The sequence below is a fragment of the Pipistrellus kuhlii genome, unplaced genomic scaffold, assembly GCF_014108245.1.
Source record: "Pipistrellus kuhlii isolate mPipKuh1 unplaced genomic scaffold, mPipKuh1.p scaffold_m20_p_6, whole genome shotgun sequence".
NCBI classification, from domain to species: domain Eukaryota; kingdom Metazoa; phylum Chordata; class Mammalia; order Chiroptera; family Vespertilionidae; genus Pipistrellus; species Pipistrellus kuhlii.
Genome location: NW_023425562.1, coordinates 57,699,402 through 57,718,714, shown reverse-complemented (window position 1 = coordinate 57,718,714; position 19,313 = coordinate 57,699,402). Strand labels below are relative to the sequence as shown.

At 40.2% G+C, this 19,313-nt stretch overlaps 1 protein-coding gene across 3 annotated transcripts in view; it reads right to left on the bottom strand.

Annotated features, from left to right (window-relative positions):
* ATRN (attractin) overlaps window positions 1-19,313 on the bottom strand; it is a 113,482-nt gene that overhangs the window by 9,204 nt on the left and 84,965 nt on the right. For all 3 annotated transcript variants that reach the window (XM_036419804.2, XM_036419807.2, XM_036419806.2), the window contains one exon: window positions 4,890-4,951. In XM_036419804.2, the coding sequence (XP_036275697.1) occupies window positions 4,890-4,951 (62 nt within the window). The remainder of the gene's footprint in view (window positions 1-4,889; window positions 4,952-19,313) is intronic.

Below are 19,313 nucleotides of genomic sequence, written 5' to 3'. Positions count from 1 at the left end.
TTGGTCTTTTCACAAAAAGAAACTTCAACGCTTGACATCTCACCGCTTCCCCAAAATGCACATGCATGGAGACCCCTCCGGGGTAATCTAACAGAAGGTAAAGGGCCCCAGGTCATCACTCAGGGAAGAGCCTTCAATTCCTTGTCTGCTGCTCCTCTCGGCTGTCCTGACACTGCTGGTCCTTCTCCTCCCTGACAGTCTCTGTTTTCCTTTTGGTATCAATACTTTCCTGGGCCAGGTCCTGCCCTAGGTTCATGGAATACATTGACAAATAGAACAAAAGCCACTGTTCCCTTGGAGTTTACATTCCAGGATGTGGATACAAACAGTAAATAACACAGAAAACAAAAACAACATAAAAGAGCATGTCAGAAGGTAGGAAATGCTACAGAAAGAAAAGATGATCGGGTAAGGGGGCTCAGAGTGCCAGTGGCATTCTAAGGCAGAATGGTCACATAAGCCTTACTTCTTGAGAAAGCGATATGTGAGCAAAGACCTGGAGGAGTTGTGAGAGATGGAGTCATTAGCATGCATATGGTATTTGAAGTAATCAATCTGGATGAGGTCATCACGAGATTGAATACAAATATTATCATATAAGAATGTCCTGCCAAAACCAGTTTGGCTCAGTGGATAGAGCGTTGGCCAGTGGACTGAAAGGTCCCAGGTTTGATTCCGGTCAAGGGCATGTACCTTGGTTGCGGGCACATCCCCAGTAGGGGGTGTGCAAGAGACAGCTGACTGTGTTCACCATCCAAAGACAAGTTGTTTCCGTCATCATTTATCCCCTCTTCTATCTGCCCCAACCCCCTTTCCCTCTTTAATCAGCATACTGTTGTCTATGAGTCTTTTTCTTTTTCAGATCTTTTCTGAGAGAATAGGATATAGTTCAGCACCACAACAACATTCAACAAGGGGACAAAGGGGTACATAAAACAGTCAAACTCCCGCCACCAAAAAAACCCTCAGCACAAATAGTAAGACTTATAAAACTGTTCCTATATAATGTAGAAGAACCACAATCTAGAATTTAAATCCCAAATAACCACTACCGAGGATGGCTGTGGGAATAATTATGGGACTCTCTCAGAGGCTTAAGGCAGATTGCTCTTATAGGAACTGGAATCATGAAGTTGCCAGGAGCTGAGGCCAAAGTCACACCCCCTCAGTGGATACACATCCTTTCCCATCTGACTTCCTATGCCTTTGTTTGTATGTGGATGAGTACTACTGCCAGTCCCTGGATTCACATGACTTTCAGCTAATTCAGGATTTCTCAGTGCCTCTGGAACATATAAGAATCACTAGAGAGCCTTTAAATATCACAACGATCAGGTCCCATGCCAGATCAATTAAATCAGCATCTCTGGGTGAAGGGCCCAGGCTGCTGCTGCCTTTTTTTTTTTTTTTTTAAAGCTTCCTAGATGGTTCTAAGGTATAGCCAGGGCTGGGATTCATGAGAGAAGAGTCTCAGAATTCAATTTAAAACTTATAGGCGAGGCCTCTAATTGGCCCTGTTCATCTCTGCATGTCAAATTATAGGCTTGCCTGTTTATGGTCTGCCCTTAAGCTCTAGACCACATGTGTCAAACACAAGGCCCGCGGGCCAAATCCGTCCCGCCAGGCTTTGCAATGTGGCCCGCACCGCGCTGTCATCACTGCACTCCGCTGCGTTTCCATCACAATGACAGTTTATGACTGTTCAGTAAAACATTCGGCCTGAGATTTAGGCTGGATTTTAGATTTTGGCCCCTTCTCTGATTGAGTTCGACACCCCTACTCTAGACTGTTAAATACCTGCATGAAAGGGTGATTAAGAGCTATAATGAAAACCGGAGCAGCTATAATGAAAACAGTCTAAGAAGAGGTGGCCTGTGTGGTGAATGTGCCAGGTGAAGACATCGCAGAGTAGACAAATAGGTTGTGTTCTGAAGATTATGACAGGCAAATGCAGAAAACTAGATTAAGTAAACACCCTTCCAGGCTCTGCTTCTCACATGGCCAAAAAGGGAAGGAACAACAACCTTAGAGGACTCATAATTTGGTAGAAGTAACAAGACAAAAATTAATGAAATACTGAATTTGCAAGAATATATCGTAGAATGATCCTTTGGCCTGCTGTGGAGGAACTGTGGAAGATGGCTGATGTCAGTGAGTCCTGGCTATCTGGCACTAAGCAGAATACAAAAAATGTTGGCAGGTGTGGGAAGAAATGCTGGAATCCTCTGTGGTAGCATAAGAGAGGGAAGTTTCCTTCTGTGGGAGGGAGAGACTTCCCTGTAAATGGGAAGAAGTTTCATTAATTTCCAGCATTCCATATTGCTGGCTTTGCATTATTTGGGACAGAGGTCAAGGGTCCCCACTCAACTCCAAAGAGCTAAGCTGGGCATACACTGAAAAAGGAAATAAAATAGAGAGTGAATTCCCAGCCTAGTGAGCGGTGTGGCCTTGGAGTTGAAGTAATGAACATACTCCCTTGATTCATTGACAAATTTCTGAAGCCTATCCATTTGGAAAAAAAGTAAAGCTATAGCCAAATAGATTCCAGATGGAAAAAGGATGACCTAAACATGAAAAAAACAAGAAGAGATAAAAATACTCATGAAGAAAATATAGGAAAAGACAGATCTGCTTGCCAAAAAATACCAGAAAAGACAAACAACTGAAGACACACACGTTAATAATCACAAAATATAATGAAATCCTAAAGTTCAGTAAGAAAAAGGCAAACAGACCAATAGAAATGTGAGCAAAGGATATGAACAGATAATTCAAAGTAAGAACTATAAGAGATCAGTAAGTATCACTCATAATTAAAGAAATCCAAATTAAAACAAGATACCAATAATACCTCCCAGATTAAAAAAATTAAAAATTTGACAATTTCCAGGGTTGCTAAGAAATAGTCGTAGTAATAAGAGAGAGGCAGAAATATTAGTAGTGAGAGATATCATTTACATTCCTGCTGTAGGAATGTAAATTCATGCAGCTGTTCTGAGGGGCCATCTGACAATGTTTTTGTGTTTGGGTATAGCAAGTATAGAACAAAAAACTATTTCAGAGAGAATATTCACAGAAAAATGCAGACATATGCAACAAAAATTGAGGATAATCTAAGTTAATCAAAAGAGGAATATTTAAATAAAATATGGTACTCAAAATATGGGAAAAGCTGTTTTGGAAAAAATGAGGTGAATTTCCACCTGGGAAATGTTAACCACAGAACTGCAAGTAAAATAGCAACTTATAGAACAACTAGAGGCCCAGTATACAAAATTCATGCACAGGGACGGTTCCTAGGCCTGGCTGGTGATCAAGGCCAATTGGGGCCTTCCTTCTGGCTGCCAGCCAGGGCCTCCCTTTCCCAGCTGTCAGCTCCTGCCCAGGGCCTTCCTTTGTTCCACGCCACCCCATATTGGTCAGCGCATTTCATTTTATGAATTTAGCACACCTGAGAAGAATATAATGAGAAATGAATTTACAAGCCAGTCTCATGAAGGAGGAAGCAAAAATTTACAATAATATGAAAAGACTACTGGCCCTAGCTGATTTGGCTCAATGGATGGAATGTCAGCCTGTGGACTGAAGGGTCCTGGGTTTGATTCCAATCAAAAGCACGTGCCTTGCCAAAACTGGTTTGGCTCAATAGATAGAGCGTCAGTCTGCAGACTGAAAGGTCCCAGGTTCGATTCCAGTCAAGGGCATGTACATTGGTTACGGGCACATCCCCAGTAGGGGGTGTGCAAGAGACAGCTGATTAATGTTTCTCTCTCACCAATGTTTCTAGCTCTCTATCCCTTTCCCTTCCTCTCTGTAAACAATCAATAAAATATATTAAAAAAAAAAAAAAAAAAAAAAAAAAAAAAAAAGCACGTGCCTGGGTTGCAGGCTCAATCCCCAGTTGGGAGCATGCAGGAGGCAGCCAACCAATGATTCTGTCTCATTGATGTTTCTATTAGAACTACTACTCTCAGAATTCCTGGTGCTCCCCACACTATGGGTTTTCCCTTCCTGCTCTGCCTCTGACCCATGTTCTCCTGCTCAGCCAACTCCTCCAAGCCGCCAGCTCTCCCTCTCTGCTCTCCACCTGTGTATGCAAATTAACCCACCAGCTTTGTTGGGTTAATTTGCATACTCACTCCTGATTGGCTGGTGAGTGTAGCAGAGGTACAGTCAATTTACATGTTTCTCTTTTCTTATATAGGAGGATAGTAGTTTCATAAAAATAAAATTAAAGAAACTAAAATAAAATAAAAATCCCAAGGCCTTAGCAAGTCATTTTAGCTTTAAAACTCTGGATAATCACCTGAATCATTTCTTAAACAAGAGGAAATATATATATTTCCACACCAATAATCATTAAGTGTTGTTTCAACCCAAAATTCTCTCCATATAATCAGCTAAATGATCTCCATTTTAGTATAGAGTACGTGAAAAGCTGCCTCAAAAAAGCCAGAACATACCAAGAAAATATTTTCATTTTATCAGATGAGACTAAATTTACACTACTGTAACTGACAAGTAACTTTTCAGGAAATAAATACAATTAGTTTGGTCTGTTGTGTAAACTCAGGATTATTCATTTATTTTATTTTTTAATTTTAAAAATATATTCTATTTATTTTTTTTTACAGAGAGGAAGAGAGAGGGATAGAGAGTTAGAAACATCGATGAGAGAGAATCATCGATCAGCTGCCTCTTGCACACCCCCTACTGGGGACATGCCCTTGACCGGAATCGAACCTGGGACCTTTCAGTCCACAGGCCGACGCTCTATCCACTGAGCCAAACCGGTTTTGGCTATTCATTTATTTTTTTATGAGCTGACAATTAATGGAATTAAGTACCTCAATCAAAAGAACAGATATGGTTTGTATGAGTGAAATTACCTGAAAAAGGTCACGAAGAACTGTACCAGGTCCATAAAATTGCTGTGCTGGGAGAAGGCAATCTGTGACAGAGAAACAGGTGGGTTATAAAACTGCACCATTAACTCAGCCTTTTGTTTCAATAGTTAAGCTGAAAACATACTTTCAATTCTAAACAAGAGATTAATGTAATATTTTTCACTTGAGGAAAAGTGCCTCATCCCTTTAGTTTCTTCTCTTGTTTAACTGCCAACACAAAAATAATTCAGCAGGTACTTCAATAACATTTTGTCCTTATAACGTTGATGAGATGCCACAGGAACTTGACTCTTGTTTCTATCAATTAGACTATGATTTTGTTATAAGTTGTTTTGCTTACAGAATCCATCAATGACATTGAGAACTAACTTACTGTATTCCATGGCTTCCACAACCTCCTCCAGTGCCCCTCTGCTCACGACAACAAACCTAAGTTCTTAGAGGCTGAAATTGAAGACATCTCATACTAATGACAGGCAAGTCAGTTTTCTTGCTACCTCCTTGTGCCTTCATCCAGACAAAATACTCTGCTGGTTTGCTTCAAATTCCAATTGTTGATCTACAGTGTGGAGGGAAGCCTCATCTCATGCCCCTCATTTCTTCAACATTTATGTGTTCAGTATGTACTCAATTCAGGATAATATCTCAAATCTTACTATAATGAGTATCACCTGACGATCAACATAACATCTGTTGGAATTTAAATAATTTCATTATACAGTGAATAGTCTTTATACCAAAACTGTAAAATATTCCTAGTGTAGTTAATCAAAACCACTATTAAGAAAAAACACTGCCAATTAAACTGTGATAAAATGTTTTTAAAATCATTAACTGTATGATTCACCTTGATTTCAGATATTAGAATATGAAAATATGTGCACCTTAGGATTTATTACTAAGTATGACAATCTTGTCCTTATTATTACCTGTAGTACCTGCCAGCTATTATGGTGTATTCCCTACTTACGTTTTTTTTTTTTTTGTTTGTTTGTTTTTTAGGGAAACAGACAAAGCAATTATTGAGTAATTGAATAAGTGTTATAGTACAAACAATATGTATGACAATCAAAGAAGTAAATGATTTTTATTAATCTCACCCAACCCCTTATCTTTGTCAGGAAACAACTCCTATCTTGCAGTAATGCAAGAGAAGTGTTATGCCCAGGCCCCAGCACAATAGCATTTCAATGCTTTGCACTCTTTTTAAACGATTTTCTAGAGAGGATAGAAGGAGAAAGGGAAAGAAAAAAACATTAATCGGTTACCCACCATAGAGGCCCCAATTAGGAATCAAACCTGCCACTTTTCAGTATAAGGGATGATGCTCCAACCAACTGAGCCACACTGCCAGGGCTATGCTTTGCACTCCTTTAACAGCCAGACTGAGAGAGGTTTCCTCTGTTTGCCTTTTGGACGGTATTCTTTTCTTTTTTTAAATATATTTTATTGATTTTTTTTACTGGTTTCAGTAAGAGCACAGGAACTTTGTTGCTGATTACTATATCTTAGTGCCTAAAGCAAGACTGGCATGTAAGAGGTGCTTAATAAATATCTGCTGAATAAATATGATACTTGGGCCGGGACCGGTTTGGCTCAATGGATAGAGCGTTGGCTTGGGGACTGAAGGGCCCCGGGTTCGATTCCGGTCAAGGGCATGTACCTTGGTTGCGGGCACATCCCCAGTGGGGGGTGTGCAAGAGGCAGCTGATCGATGATTCTCTCTCATCGATGTTTCTAACTATCTCTCTCCCTTCCTCTTTGTATAAAAATCAATAAAATATATTAAAAATAAATAAATAAATAAATAAATATGATACTTGGAAAAACAATGACCTCACTCCCCCTATAATTCAGTAAGACATGATTGAGTTTTCTTCTAAGAACTGGGGCTCATGATTGCATCCATATTTAATTTTTTTTAAAAATCAATATCTTTTTATTGATTTCAGAGAGGAAGAGAGAGATAGAAACATCAATGACAACAAAGAATCACACTGATCGGCTGCTTCCTGCATTCCCCCTACTGGGGATTGAGCCAGCAACCTGGGCATGTGCCCTGACTGGGAATCAAATCATGACCTCTTGGTTCATAGGTCAACGCTCTTTTGAGTTATACTTTTGAGTTCTATTTTTCAAGATGCTATCAGATTTTTTTTAATGATTATTATAAAAATGTTTAAATGTGCCAAAACCAGTTTGGCTCAGTAGATAGAGCGTCAGCCTGTGGACTGAGGGGTCCCGAGTTTCGATTCCTGTCATGGGAATGTACACTGGTTGCGGGCACATCTCCAGTGGTGGGTGTGCAGGAGGCAGCTGGTCGATGTTTCTCATCGATGTTTCTGCTTTCTATCCCTCTCCCTTCTTCTCTGTTTAAAATCAACAAAATATATTTTAAAAATGTTTAAATGTGTTTATGGACTTTTCTAATACTAAAAATGAGAATTTTTATAATAAAATCTACTTAATTCAGAGAAGAAAATCTCATTACAATTTATCTTTTATTAGAAGCTTTTATTCTTTAAGTCTTTATTGTTGAAAGTATTATTGATGTCCCTTCTTTGCCCCCCATGGACCCTCTCTATACGGATTCCACCCCCTTCCCAGGCCTTCAACATACTATTGTCTGTCCATGGGTTATGCACATATGCTTCTAAGTTCTTTGGTTAATCTCTTTCTGCCCTCACCTTCCCTCTAAAATTTGTCAGTCTGTTGTATGCTTCAATGTCTCTGAGTCAGTTAAGCTCCCAATGTCATTATTCTCCCTTTCTATTGATAAATAGTAGGTATCACTCTCCATACTTCAGGACATCTAGAATTTATGTCCCTGTATATTTACACACCTGCTGCTGACTCAATTTTCAGTGACATGTTTGATTAAGATGTGCTTGCAGGAGGGGGGAGGGGTGCTAAATAAATTCTAAAAACAAAACTCTGAAGCCCAGATAGCCTTAGGACTTGGGGTAGGATAAGGAGGATCTGCCCTGCTAAGCACTAATTTTGTGTGTCAGCCAAACAAGTGATTTCAAATGGCTGTATTACTTCACTTGATCTTCCTGTCACTAGAGTGTCCTCCCTTCTTAGCCATCCCATCATCCATTGGGAAATGGCTCTCTTCTTTACATTCTCTCCAACACTTGATCCACTTCTTTTAAAGGCTGGGGGAAATCACATGTTACCTGTGTATATAGAGATAACCTGGAAAAGATGATTCCTGTATTCTTCTGTCTACAAAGATCTCAATATCTGACTTTTTAATTCTTGTAGGAGAAAATCAAGGTAATTTCCCACCTCCCACACTAAAGCAGATGGACCTTTGCATCCTAAGAACCAGAGAGGGTTCTCAAACTCTGGAGAGCTTGCCACAAAGTCTGAACCCCTGACCCTATTCCTATTTCTGTAGCTTTAATCTTCCCAGGTGATTCCGATGCTGGTGTTCAGAGGCCACACTTCAGGAAACTGAAATATTTTTAAAATATCTTCCCTCACTCCTTCCCCTGGACAATTTAGTTAGTTGCAATGAAAAAAAAAAATTAACATTTTACTTGAAAGGTTTGGTCCCAAAAGAAAATAACTTGGATCTTTCCCAGGGTAGGAGTGAGGGGAAGGATGAGGGTAGAGGAAGAGAGGAGAGTACTTTGAAATAAAAAGAGGCAAGACACAAACCTTGAGACTGGGAAATGGAGGGAACGAAGAGGATGTTTTAGAGTTTTGAAAGTGCCAAGGAATATAGGGTGTAAAGGAATGTGGGGTGACTGCCTGGTGGGCCTGGGAGCTCTGGAGCATCAGTGCTTATTCTGTCCAAGCTTGTCTGTCACACACATGGGAGTGAGGACAGCTGCCTTCAGACAAACCTCATGGCCATGGGCTAGAGCGCTGGGAGCAGTCAGTGAGTATAGATCAGAAGTCCTTCCCCAGATCTCTGGTATGTTAAGCCCTGAAGTTTCTGCACATCACTGAGAGAAGGGAATGGAGCTCTGTGAACACAAGCTAAAAATGAATTTATAAACTATGGTAGGTAGAGGCTGAGCCCCAGCATACTCGAAAAATAAGACCTTTCTTATACTCCACTACCTCTTCTTTTAAAACAAAACAAAACATTTTACATCTATTACGTACAATTTATAAAGCAAGTACTCACAAAAAAAATTAAGTGAATGAGTATGTGAGTAAATATTGAATGAGTAGAGAAAGACCACTTTTAAATATACAAGGATTGAAAAAAACAGGAAAAGGCCTCTAATCTTTTATCTTCACAAGAATGATCTTCATTGTTTGAGCATGCAAGTCAGGGAGAGGATGGGAAAGGACAGTTGGACGCCTTGTGAGGCGATGCAATCTTGACTCTGAAGCAGCGCCCGTCAGGCTCTGAGAAAACCCAAGTCTGTGTGTACCCAGCAGAAACTCTGTGGGCGGCGCCGAGGCTTTGAGGCCAGCAGCTCCTCCAGGGCTCAGCTCTACCTGGTTTGGGAGCCCACCAAGACTACAGCCCCTCTGCTGCTCGTCCACCAAGAGGTCAACCTCTGCAGATGCTGAAGGTCTCACATTAGGATCCAAAAGTGCTGAAGTGGACATGCCTGCCATATAGGCTCCTGGCTTCACCATGCCAATCTTGCCACATAGTTCTGGTCACTGCAAGGCTGGAAGTCACGAAAGGACTGTTTCTCCTATAAGAACTCAGTCCTGTCTACAAACAGCTTTCCACTCAGGCCTCAGATGTGCCAAGGATGGAAGATTCTGTGACCACTGGCTGAGCATATTCTAACCTGGTCTAGTGCTGCCAGCTCTTGGGAGTTTTGCTGTGATACAAAATAGCTTTCTTTAAAAAACACAAACAAACAAACCCCAAAGTTCTATATGAAACTCTATGTTGAGACCACAGGCCCTGGACTGGACCCCAGTGCTCATTACCTGGCCTCACACACCACCCACCTAATGCTGGTTTGTGCTGGCACAAAAATTGTATACCCAAGCTCTGGCCAGAGCCCCAGGCTGGTGAATACCACCGAGCCACTCATTCCTGACATGCAAGCTAACACTCACCATCTGTCCACTCCCAACCTCCCACCTCAATACTGCTCTGTGCTTTCTTTCCCAAATTTCCTTCCTCAGCCATTCCTTTCACCTCTCCAAAATTCCTATTCCATTTTATCACGCTAATTAACAATTTAGAAAACATTAAGAATGACACACACTTTACTGAAGTATCAACAAGTACTAAAGGGTAAATGATACAAAGCAATGGTTCCTGCTCTCCTCCCCTCTTCTTAAGTATTCTCTCCAGAGGACCCCACCTTTAATTAGGATTTTTTTCTTTTTAAATTTATTTCAGAGAGGAAGAGAGAGCGAGAGAGATAGATGAGAGAGAATCATTGATCGGCTGCCTCTTATACACCCCCTACTGGGGATCAAGCCTGCAACCCTGGCATGTGCTCTGACCGGGAACTGAACCCTTATCTCCTGGTTCATGGGTCAATGCTTAACCACTGAGCTACACTGGCCAGGCTAATTAGGATAGATGGCAAAACCTTCCCAGTGGCCGATAAATGGTAAAACCTTCCCAGTGCAATGCTGTGTGCTTCCTGTAAAGCAAAGCAGAAGGTCAGTTCTGAGACCTATCACAGCTGAGGCACATTCCTGTAGCTACCTTTAAGAAGGTAAATAATATACTTGTATCTTTATTTCTTATTCTATCACTTGTATTATCTTTTTCCACTTTTTTATTATGGAAATTTTTAAATTTTATAAAAACGTAGAGAGAATAGTGTAATGAATCTAATGTGTTCATAACCCAGCTTAAAAAAAAATATATATATATATATTTTGATTTTTTTTTACAGAAAGGAAGGAAGAGGGATAAAGAGTTAGAAACATCAATGAGAGAGAAACATTGATCAGCTGCTTCCTGCACACCTCCCACTGGGTATGTGCCTGCTATCAGTGTACATGCCCTTGACCAGAATCGAACCTGGGACCCTTCAGTCCACAGGATGACGTTCTATCCATTGAGCCAAACGGGCTAGGGCTAGGGCTATAACCCAATTTAATAATGACCAGCTCACGGCCAATCATGTTTCATCCATACTCTACCCACTTTCCCGGTGATCATATTATTTTGAAGCTAATCCCAGACTTCATAGCATTTCATTCTTTTTAAAATATATATATTTTTTATTGATTTCAGAGAGGAAGGTAGAGGGAGAAAAAGATTGAAACATCAATGTGAGAATCATTGATTAGCTGCCTCCTGCATGCCCTCTTATTGGGGATCAAGCCTGCAACCCGGGCATATGCCCTAACCAGGAATTGAATCATGACTTCCTGGTTCATAGGTCAACACTCAAACACTGAGCCAAGATGCCAGGCTCATTTCATTCTTTTTTTTTTTTTTTTAATATATTTTATTGATTTTTCACAGAGAGGAAGAGAGAGGGATAGAGAGTTAGAAACATCGATGAGAGAGAATCATCCGATCAGCTGCCTCTTGCACACCCCCGACTGGGGATGTGCCCGCAACCAAGGTACATGCCCTTGGCCGGAACTGAACCCGGGACCTTTCAGTCTGCAGGCCAACGCTCAATCCACTGAGCCAAACCGGTCCCGGCATCATTTCATTCTTAAGTATTTCAATATGATAGTATTTCCTAACTACCCTCTCTAAAATCAGGAATGTTTGTGTCTTCATCCTTCTCTTTTCTCCTGCCTCTCAACTCTTTTGACAAAATTTCAACCTAAAACAATTCAGTCGTCTAACATCACACTGTGGAGACTGGGATGACAAATTCTTGGTCTCCAACCCAGTTCCTTAGCAGAGGTCAGCAATCACTCTAACAACATCAGACAAAGCTGTCAGAGGACCTTTAAAGAAGTTATGAAAGTTGTAAAGAGAAAGTTCTGATACCAAGCTTAAGTCTCTTGTAACTCACAACTATGCATCCATCTAGCAACATTTATGGAGTATCTACAACACTGTGCTATAAACTGAGGGTTCGGAAGTATAAAACAGTGTCCTTGCCCTTAAGGGAATTTTTGTGTAGTGGAAGCCAGACAAGTCTAGGTTGTGGAGGCACAGATAAAGGAAGAAAGCTGCCATGGGGAATGTCTATGGGTCATCAGCGAAACCTTGCCCTGGGTTTCTAATCAAGAATTATACCTGCAAACCACAACTCCGGCCTGGCTCATTCCAATCTATTCTTCAAACTATTGCCAGAGGGGCCTTTCAAAAACACTGATCTTTGTCACTTTTTAGCTTAAAGCATTTTATTGACCTTCCACACGCCCCCTCTCCCCCACACACACATACCGTGGTTTTCAGACTACAGTTCAAATCCCTCAGCAGAAACCTCCAGTCTCTCCATGACAGCCTCTGCCTAGCCCTCCAGAGTTTGCTCATAGGACAACCATAACTTCAGTTGTGCTAAACTCCTGTAGTTCTTGAAAGTGATTTGGCATGTCCTTTCCCCACTCACTGCCTGACCCCAGGTTTAAGACTCAGCTCTGATGTTGCTGCTCTTCACTGACTCAGGCGACACAAAACACTCACTCCCTTCCCCACCCCCCAGGAGCACGGTGCCTGACATAGCTCCTGCTACCCATCCATGGCTGCTGCTTTGAGCCAGAAAGTCTGCTGAGTGCGTGGATGTTAAAGGAAGCCTAGTGGGTCCTGGCTATGGAGAGCACAAGAGAGGTCTGCTAGAGCTGGGGATTTATCCATTTTAGGTATAGATGATGTTCACAGATGATGTGGATGAGACTGTCCAGGGAGAAGGGTCCAGAGGAAACCCAAGGGAACAATGTCATTGAAAAGCTCAGAAGAAACAGCCAAAGTCACAGATGAAAAGCAAAAGAGAGGAGACTTTCAAGAAAAAAGAATACGTAATGATCATGATAAAAACCACAAGGTATTACAAGAGCCTTGAATGCCACTTGAAGCAAGGAAAGACTTACATTTTATGTAGTCTAGTTTCAAATTATTTCATAACTTTGTAATTCTTAAAACCCTTAAGGCACAGATATCTAACACCAGGTGATTTGTATATACATTGGCATCATTATCACACAATTACTACAAACATTAAAAGCCTATCTGACACTATTCATAATATTCAAAGAGTGGAAACAATCCGAGTATCCATCAACAGATGAATGGATAAAAAAATATAGTATATTCACACAATGGAACATTATTCAGTTTTAAAAAGGAATGAAGTACTGGGACATACTAAAAATGGATGAACCTTGAAACCACTGAGCTAATTGAAGAAGCCAGTCACAAAGGACCACATATTATGTGATTTAATTTATATGAAATGTCCAGAATAGGCAAATCCATAGAGACAAAAAGTAGACCGGTGGTTTCAGAGGCTGGGGAAGGGACGGGGGGTTGGGGGGGGAGGGGAGGGAGAAATGGGAAATGACTACTAGTGGGTATGTGATTTCTTTTTTCAGGTGCTGAAAATATTCTAAAATTGATATGGTCATAGTTGCACAATTTTGTGAAATGTTAAAAAACACTACATTGTGCACTTTAAATGGGTGAATTGGATGGTATGTAAATTATATCTCAATAAAGCGTTTACTAAAAAAAGTATATCCTAGTCAATAAAAGTTGCATACATCCTTTGCTCGGTATAGCAATCCTGCTAGCACCCATAAACATAACTCTAAAATCTAAATGAATGCCTGGTTCTCAATACAAATTCTGTGTTGCCTTCACTTGTGAACACTAGCCTCTTACATAAAGTAGCATGGAGAGGGCTTTAATATTAGTTCCACATTACAATAACAACCTCTGTTGCAGAGCCAGTAACAAGCTAGAATCCCAGCTTCTCTACGCACCTTCCCCCCTCGCACATCTGTCTGTCCGTTCTCTGTCTTGAATACCTATCCTCCCAAATGATGATCCTGGCTGAGCTGGCCGAGTCCTGCCCGCCGGGGAGAACACCCAGGATCACATTCAGAAAGCAGGGTTGAGGGAGGGGCGCTCACCACAGGAGCAGCTGACCAGAAAACAGGCACAACCAGCCCCAACATACCATCCACCCAACTACACACAGGCCCTTTCAGTCTGGGTAGGTGTTTTTTTAAACTGCATCTACAAAGACTTTTATAGTTAGTTTCAAATTCCCTCAGCTAGCAGTTATAGGTTTTGATCTGTTCCTAATTATGGAAAAGAATCCTGGGATCAGTTCAGAGTGAAGGAACTTGAGTTTAGCATTACCATTTTGAAAGCACCAATGTTTACATGAATTTCCGAGTACAGAATTAGATTTCTCAGTTACTTTGCTTTAAAAAACGAGAAAGACAGAAAAGTTATTTTGGTTGCACTGAAAGCCATACTGAAATTTAACTGAATGGCCTACACTACTGCGCCATTTAGATACCTTGGGTCTCCACACTTTAACTGAATCTGTACAGTCTCTAGGTGTGCATGCATGTTTTTGTGTTTAAGAGCTAGCTACATCTAGAAGAGCGGAGGCTCTGAGGAAAACAGAGCAATAAAGAAACATATAGCTCCCTTTGTTGAGAACATGCCTGCATCTGCCTAGGAACACACAAGCTTAGCCCTCCGCCCAGCACACATTCAGATACAGTCCCAAGTGCAGAGAACCAGTCGTGTGAAGACACTGAGAACACGCAATGCTACAAGTCTAGTTACACTGTTTGCAAATACCAGAGAACAAAAGACACATTTTCAATAGAACTTACCTGCTTTTCAAGGAAAGCTTGGCAAACTAAGTGGTGAGCATGCCATCGTTTATTTTCAAAAGTGCTCCTGAATGCAGCTTTCACAAAGGGCTCTTACTCAAGTGAGTGATCCAACCCAGGTAAAAGCACCCAAAAAAGCAGGCAGAAAATCGACATCTCTTTCTTAAACTTAAAATTCGTACTTTTTAAAAGTAAGTGTGAGGAAGAGATCCCTCTAGAAGGAAATGCTCTAAAACCATTTCAGTGACTTTCAGAGGGTGGAGCAACAGGGCATGGGAAGGAAAAAAACTAGAACTCAGTATTGGCAACAGCTCGGCTATCTCCAGCACAAAAGCCTGTTTATGTGCACAGAGCCCTCTTTCCAAGTGGGAAAAACGTCAGCAGCACTAAGTCAAGATTCTCACCAAGATTCTTAAAAATATTAATTATTTCTTCAGCTATATGCTGAAGAACAAAATCTGAAGTTCAACTGGATTCAGAATATCATGAGGTATGCCATTATGAAAACAATCTCAACTTAAAAAACAAGTCAATAAATAATATTTACTAGAGCTCAAATCAAGTATTTTACAAAGTTTGTATATGATCTATAATTTTTAAAAAAATATATTTTATTGATTTTGTACAGAGAGGAAGGGAGAGAGATAGAGAGTCAGAAACATCGATGAGAGAGAGTCATCGACCAGCTGCCTCTTGCACACTCCCTACTGGGGATATGCCCGCAACCAAGGCACATGTCCTTGACCGGAATCGAACCCGGGACCATTCAGTCCCCAAGCCGACGCTCTATCCATTGAGCCAAACCGGTCCCGGCATATGATCTATAATTTGATACTGCTAGAAAATGCTACCAAACTGAAATTGTACTGGCAGGAGCCTAGACCTCAACCTCTTTGGGATCAGACAAGTTACCTAAACCCCTGGTTGACCCCCAAGATTCCCACTTTGTTAGTATGTACACCCTCCCCTAGAGTGTGGAGGGTCTGACCTAATCAGATGACCCCCTTTAAAAAAAGGATCTAGAGCCGAAACCGGTTTGGCTCAATGGATAGAGCGTTGGCTTGGGGACTGAAAGGTCCCAGGTTCGATTCCGGTCAAGGGCATGTACCTTGGTTGCGGGCATATCGCCAGTAGGGGGTGTGCAAGAGGCAGCTGATCGATGACTCTCATTGATGTTTCTAACTCTCTCTCCTTTCCTCTCTGTACAAAATCAATAAAATATATTTTAAAAAAATAGGATTTAAAGGTCAGAGTCAGAGAAAGGTGAAGCCTCAGTAAATCATATCTGTTTTGGGTATAAAATTTTTATTTTCAAATGTTACAGAAATAAAATAATGCAGAATGCCAATTTCTAATTTCCCCCCACAATCAGCAAAATTTTCTTGCAATTTATCCAACTTGTATCAATAGCTTATTTCTTTTTATTGCTGAGTATTATTCCATGATATGAAGGTAGCACAATTTACTTATCCATTCACCTGCCAAATAATACCTGGCTTGTTTCCAGTTAAGGGCTGTTATGAATGAAGATGCTAAATACTGCCAAATAGGTGCTATAAATGTTGGTGCACAGATGTATGTGTGCCAGTATGGCTCAGTGATTGTGCGTTGACCTATGAACCAGGAGGTCATGGTTCAATTCCCGGTCAGGGCACATGCCTGCGTTGTGGGTTCGATCCCCAATGCAGGGAGTGCAGGAGGTAGCCTATCAATGATTTTCTCTCATCGTTGATGTTTCTATCTCTCTCTCCCTTTCCCTTCCTCTCTGAAATCAATAAAACATGTTTTTTAAAACTAATTTTCATTTCTCTTGGATAAATGCCCAGGAATGCAAACGCTGGGTTGTACAATAAGAGCAAGTTTAGTTTTACAAGATGCCAGACTATTTTCTAGAGTGGCTGTGCCATCTCACTTTGTAATGTAAACATGATCCAATTTCTTGGCAACCTCTCTAGCATTTGGTATTATTATTATTTTCAATTTTAGCCATTTTGATAGGTGCACAGTGATATCTCATTATGGTTTTACTTTGCATTTAATAGCTTTTGATGCTAAACATCTTTTCATGTGATTATATGACACTACAGTCATAATGCCCTCTTGCAGTCAGGGAGCCCTTGGATGATGTCTACTGCTGGTTTAGGCCTGGACATCCTTAGCACTACCGTGAGCTGGCTTTTGGCTGAGCAGTGCTCCCCCTGTGGGAGCACAAAGACACAGGCAGCTCCTGTGTTGAGTGTCTGCCCTCTGGTAGTCATTGTGCATCACAGCAACCAGTTGTTTCACTGTTTGGTCAATTTGTATATTAGCCTTTTATTATATAGGATTTGTACATCTTTTTTTGGTGAAATGCTTCTTTATGTCTTTTGTCCATCTTCTAAATGATGTGTTTGTTTTTAAATGAATTTTGAAGAATTATTTGCTCTCTTTTTTTTTTTTTTTAAATTCTCACCCAAGACATGCTCACTGATTACATGCTCCAACCAGGGATCAAATCCAAAATCTTGGTATGTACCCTGAATGGGAATCGAACTTGCAACCTTCTGGTATATGGGATGACAGACACTCCAACTAAGTCACACCAGCCAGGGTGAGAATTATCTTTATATTCCAGATATAAGTGCTTTGTTGGAACTACAGCTTGAAAATATTTTTTCCCAGTATGATTCATCCCCTTAACAGGTTCTTGCACAGAAGAAAACCTTTTTGTTTTGATGTCCAATTTATCAACTTTTCCTTTTATGGGTCATGTTTTTGTTGTCAAGTCTAATCTTTTGCTAGCCTTAAGATGTGAAGATTTTCTACTAAAAGTTTTATAGTTTTGTTTACAATTAAATCTGTTAATCCATATTGAGTTAATTTTTATGTAAGAGAGTTGTGAGGTTTATGTTAAAGTTTGTTTTTTTGCCTATGATTGCTCAACTGTTCCAGCACTACTTGTTAAAAAGGCAATCCTTCCTCCACTGAATTGTCTTTGCATTTTTGTCAAAAAACAGTTGGGCATATTTATGTGGATCTATTTCAGGCTTCAGAATTCTATTCCGTGTTCATTCTATTGCGTGATCTGTGTCTATCCTCCTGCAGTAACCCAATGTTTTCGTTACTCTAGCTAAATAGTAAGCTTTAACATTGCATATAGTGATTCCTCCACTTTATTCCTCTTTCTCAAAACTGTTATAGTTATTCTAGAATTTCTGTCTTTCATATAAAGTTTAGAATAAGCTTGTCTATATTTACCAAAAAAAAATCCTGTGATTTTTATTTTTACTTATTTTTTTATCTAATCATCATCCAAGGATATTTTCCCATTGATTTTTACAAAGAGTGGGAGAGAGAGGGAAAGACAGAGAGAAACACTGATGTGAGAGAAACACATCCATTGGTTGCCTCCTGCATGAGCCCTGACCAGAGCCTGCAACAAAGGTACGTGTCTTTAACTGAATCAAACTCAGGACCCTTTGGTCCGCAGGCCGATACTCTGTCTACTGAGCAAAACTGGCTAGGGCATTGTTGTAATTTTTAAAACTATTTTTTTAAATAAATATCTTATTGAGTTTTTACAGAGAGGAAGGGAGAGGGATAGAAAGTTAGAAACATCAATCAGCTGCCTCCTGCACACCTCCTACTGGGGATGTGCCCGCAACTAAGGTACATGCCCTTGACCGGAATCGAACCTGGGACCTTTCAGTCTTCAGGCTGATGCTCCATCCACTGAGCCAAATCGGTTTCGGCTAAAACTATTTTTGTTGGGGTAAAATACATATAAGATAAAATTTACCATTTAACTGTTTTTAAGTGTATGATTCAGTATACTTAAGGACAGATGATGCAAAGGTTAGATAAAAGGACAGTGTGAATAAGTTTGTGTCAATACATTCGAAAAATATAAGAAATAAAATTACCTTAAGTTACTCAAACAAAAAAAGAATATCCAAAATATCCTATAACTATTAAAAAAGTTGAATCAGTAGTTTAAAAAACCTCCACATAGCCCTGGCCGGTGTTCTGAGGGTTAGAGCATCAGCTCATGCACCGAAGGGTTGCAGGTTTGTTCTAGGTCAAGGGCATATACGTGGGTTTTGGTTTCCTCCTGGCCTCCTGTCGGGGCATGTGCAGGAGGCAATCAATGTCTCTCTCTCACATCAATGTTTCTCCCTCTCTCCCTCCCTTCCACTCTCTCTGAAAAACAATGGAAAAACTATCCTCATCTGAGGATTAAAAAAAAAAGAAAATCTCCACATATAAAACACCAGAATCAAATGATTTTAAAGGACATCTATCAAGTATTCAAGATTCATGTAATTTTTTTTATCATGATAATATTTTAAATTTTATCTTTATTGTTTAAAGTATTATAGATGTCCCCTTTTTAAGCTTCATGTAATTTAATCTTATATAATCTTTTCCAAAAATGAGAAAGAAAACTCCACGATTATTAAAGGTTAATTTAATCCTGATATAAAAACAATAACAAGGACAAAAAGGGAAAATTATCAGACGTTGTGACTCATGAAATAGATAAAATGTTCTAACCAAAACATTAGCAAACTGAATACAGCAATGCTTAAAGAAAGAAAATGACACATCATGTTCAAGTCAGGTTTACCTTAGGAATGCAAATGACTTCCCGGGACATGGCTTTTGCAAAACAATGAATCTGTGATGCTTGACATTCACTGACAAAGGAAGCACAGGGTT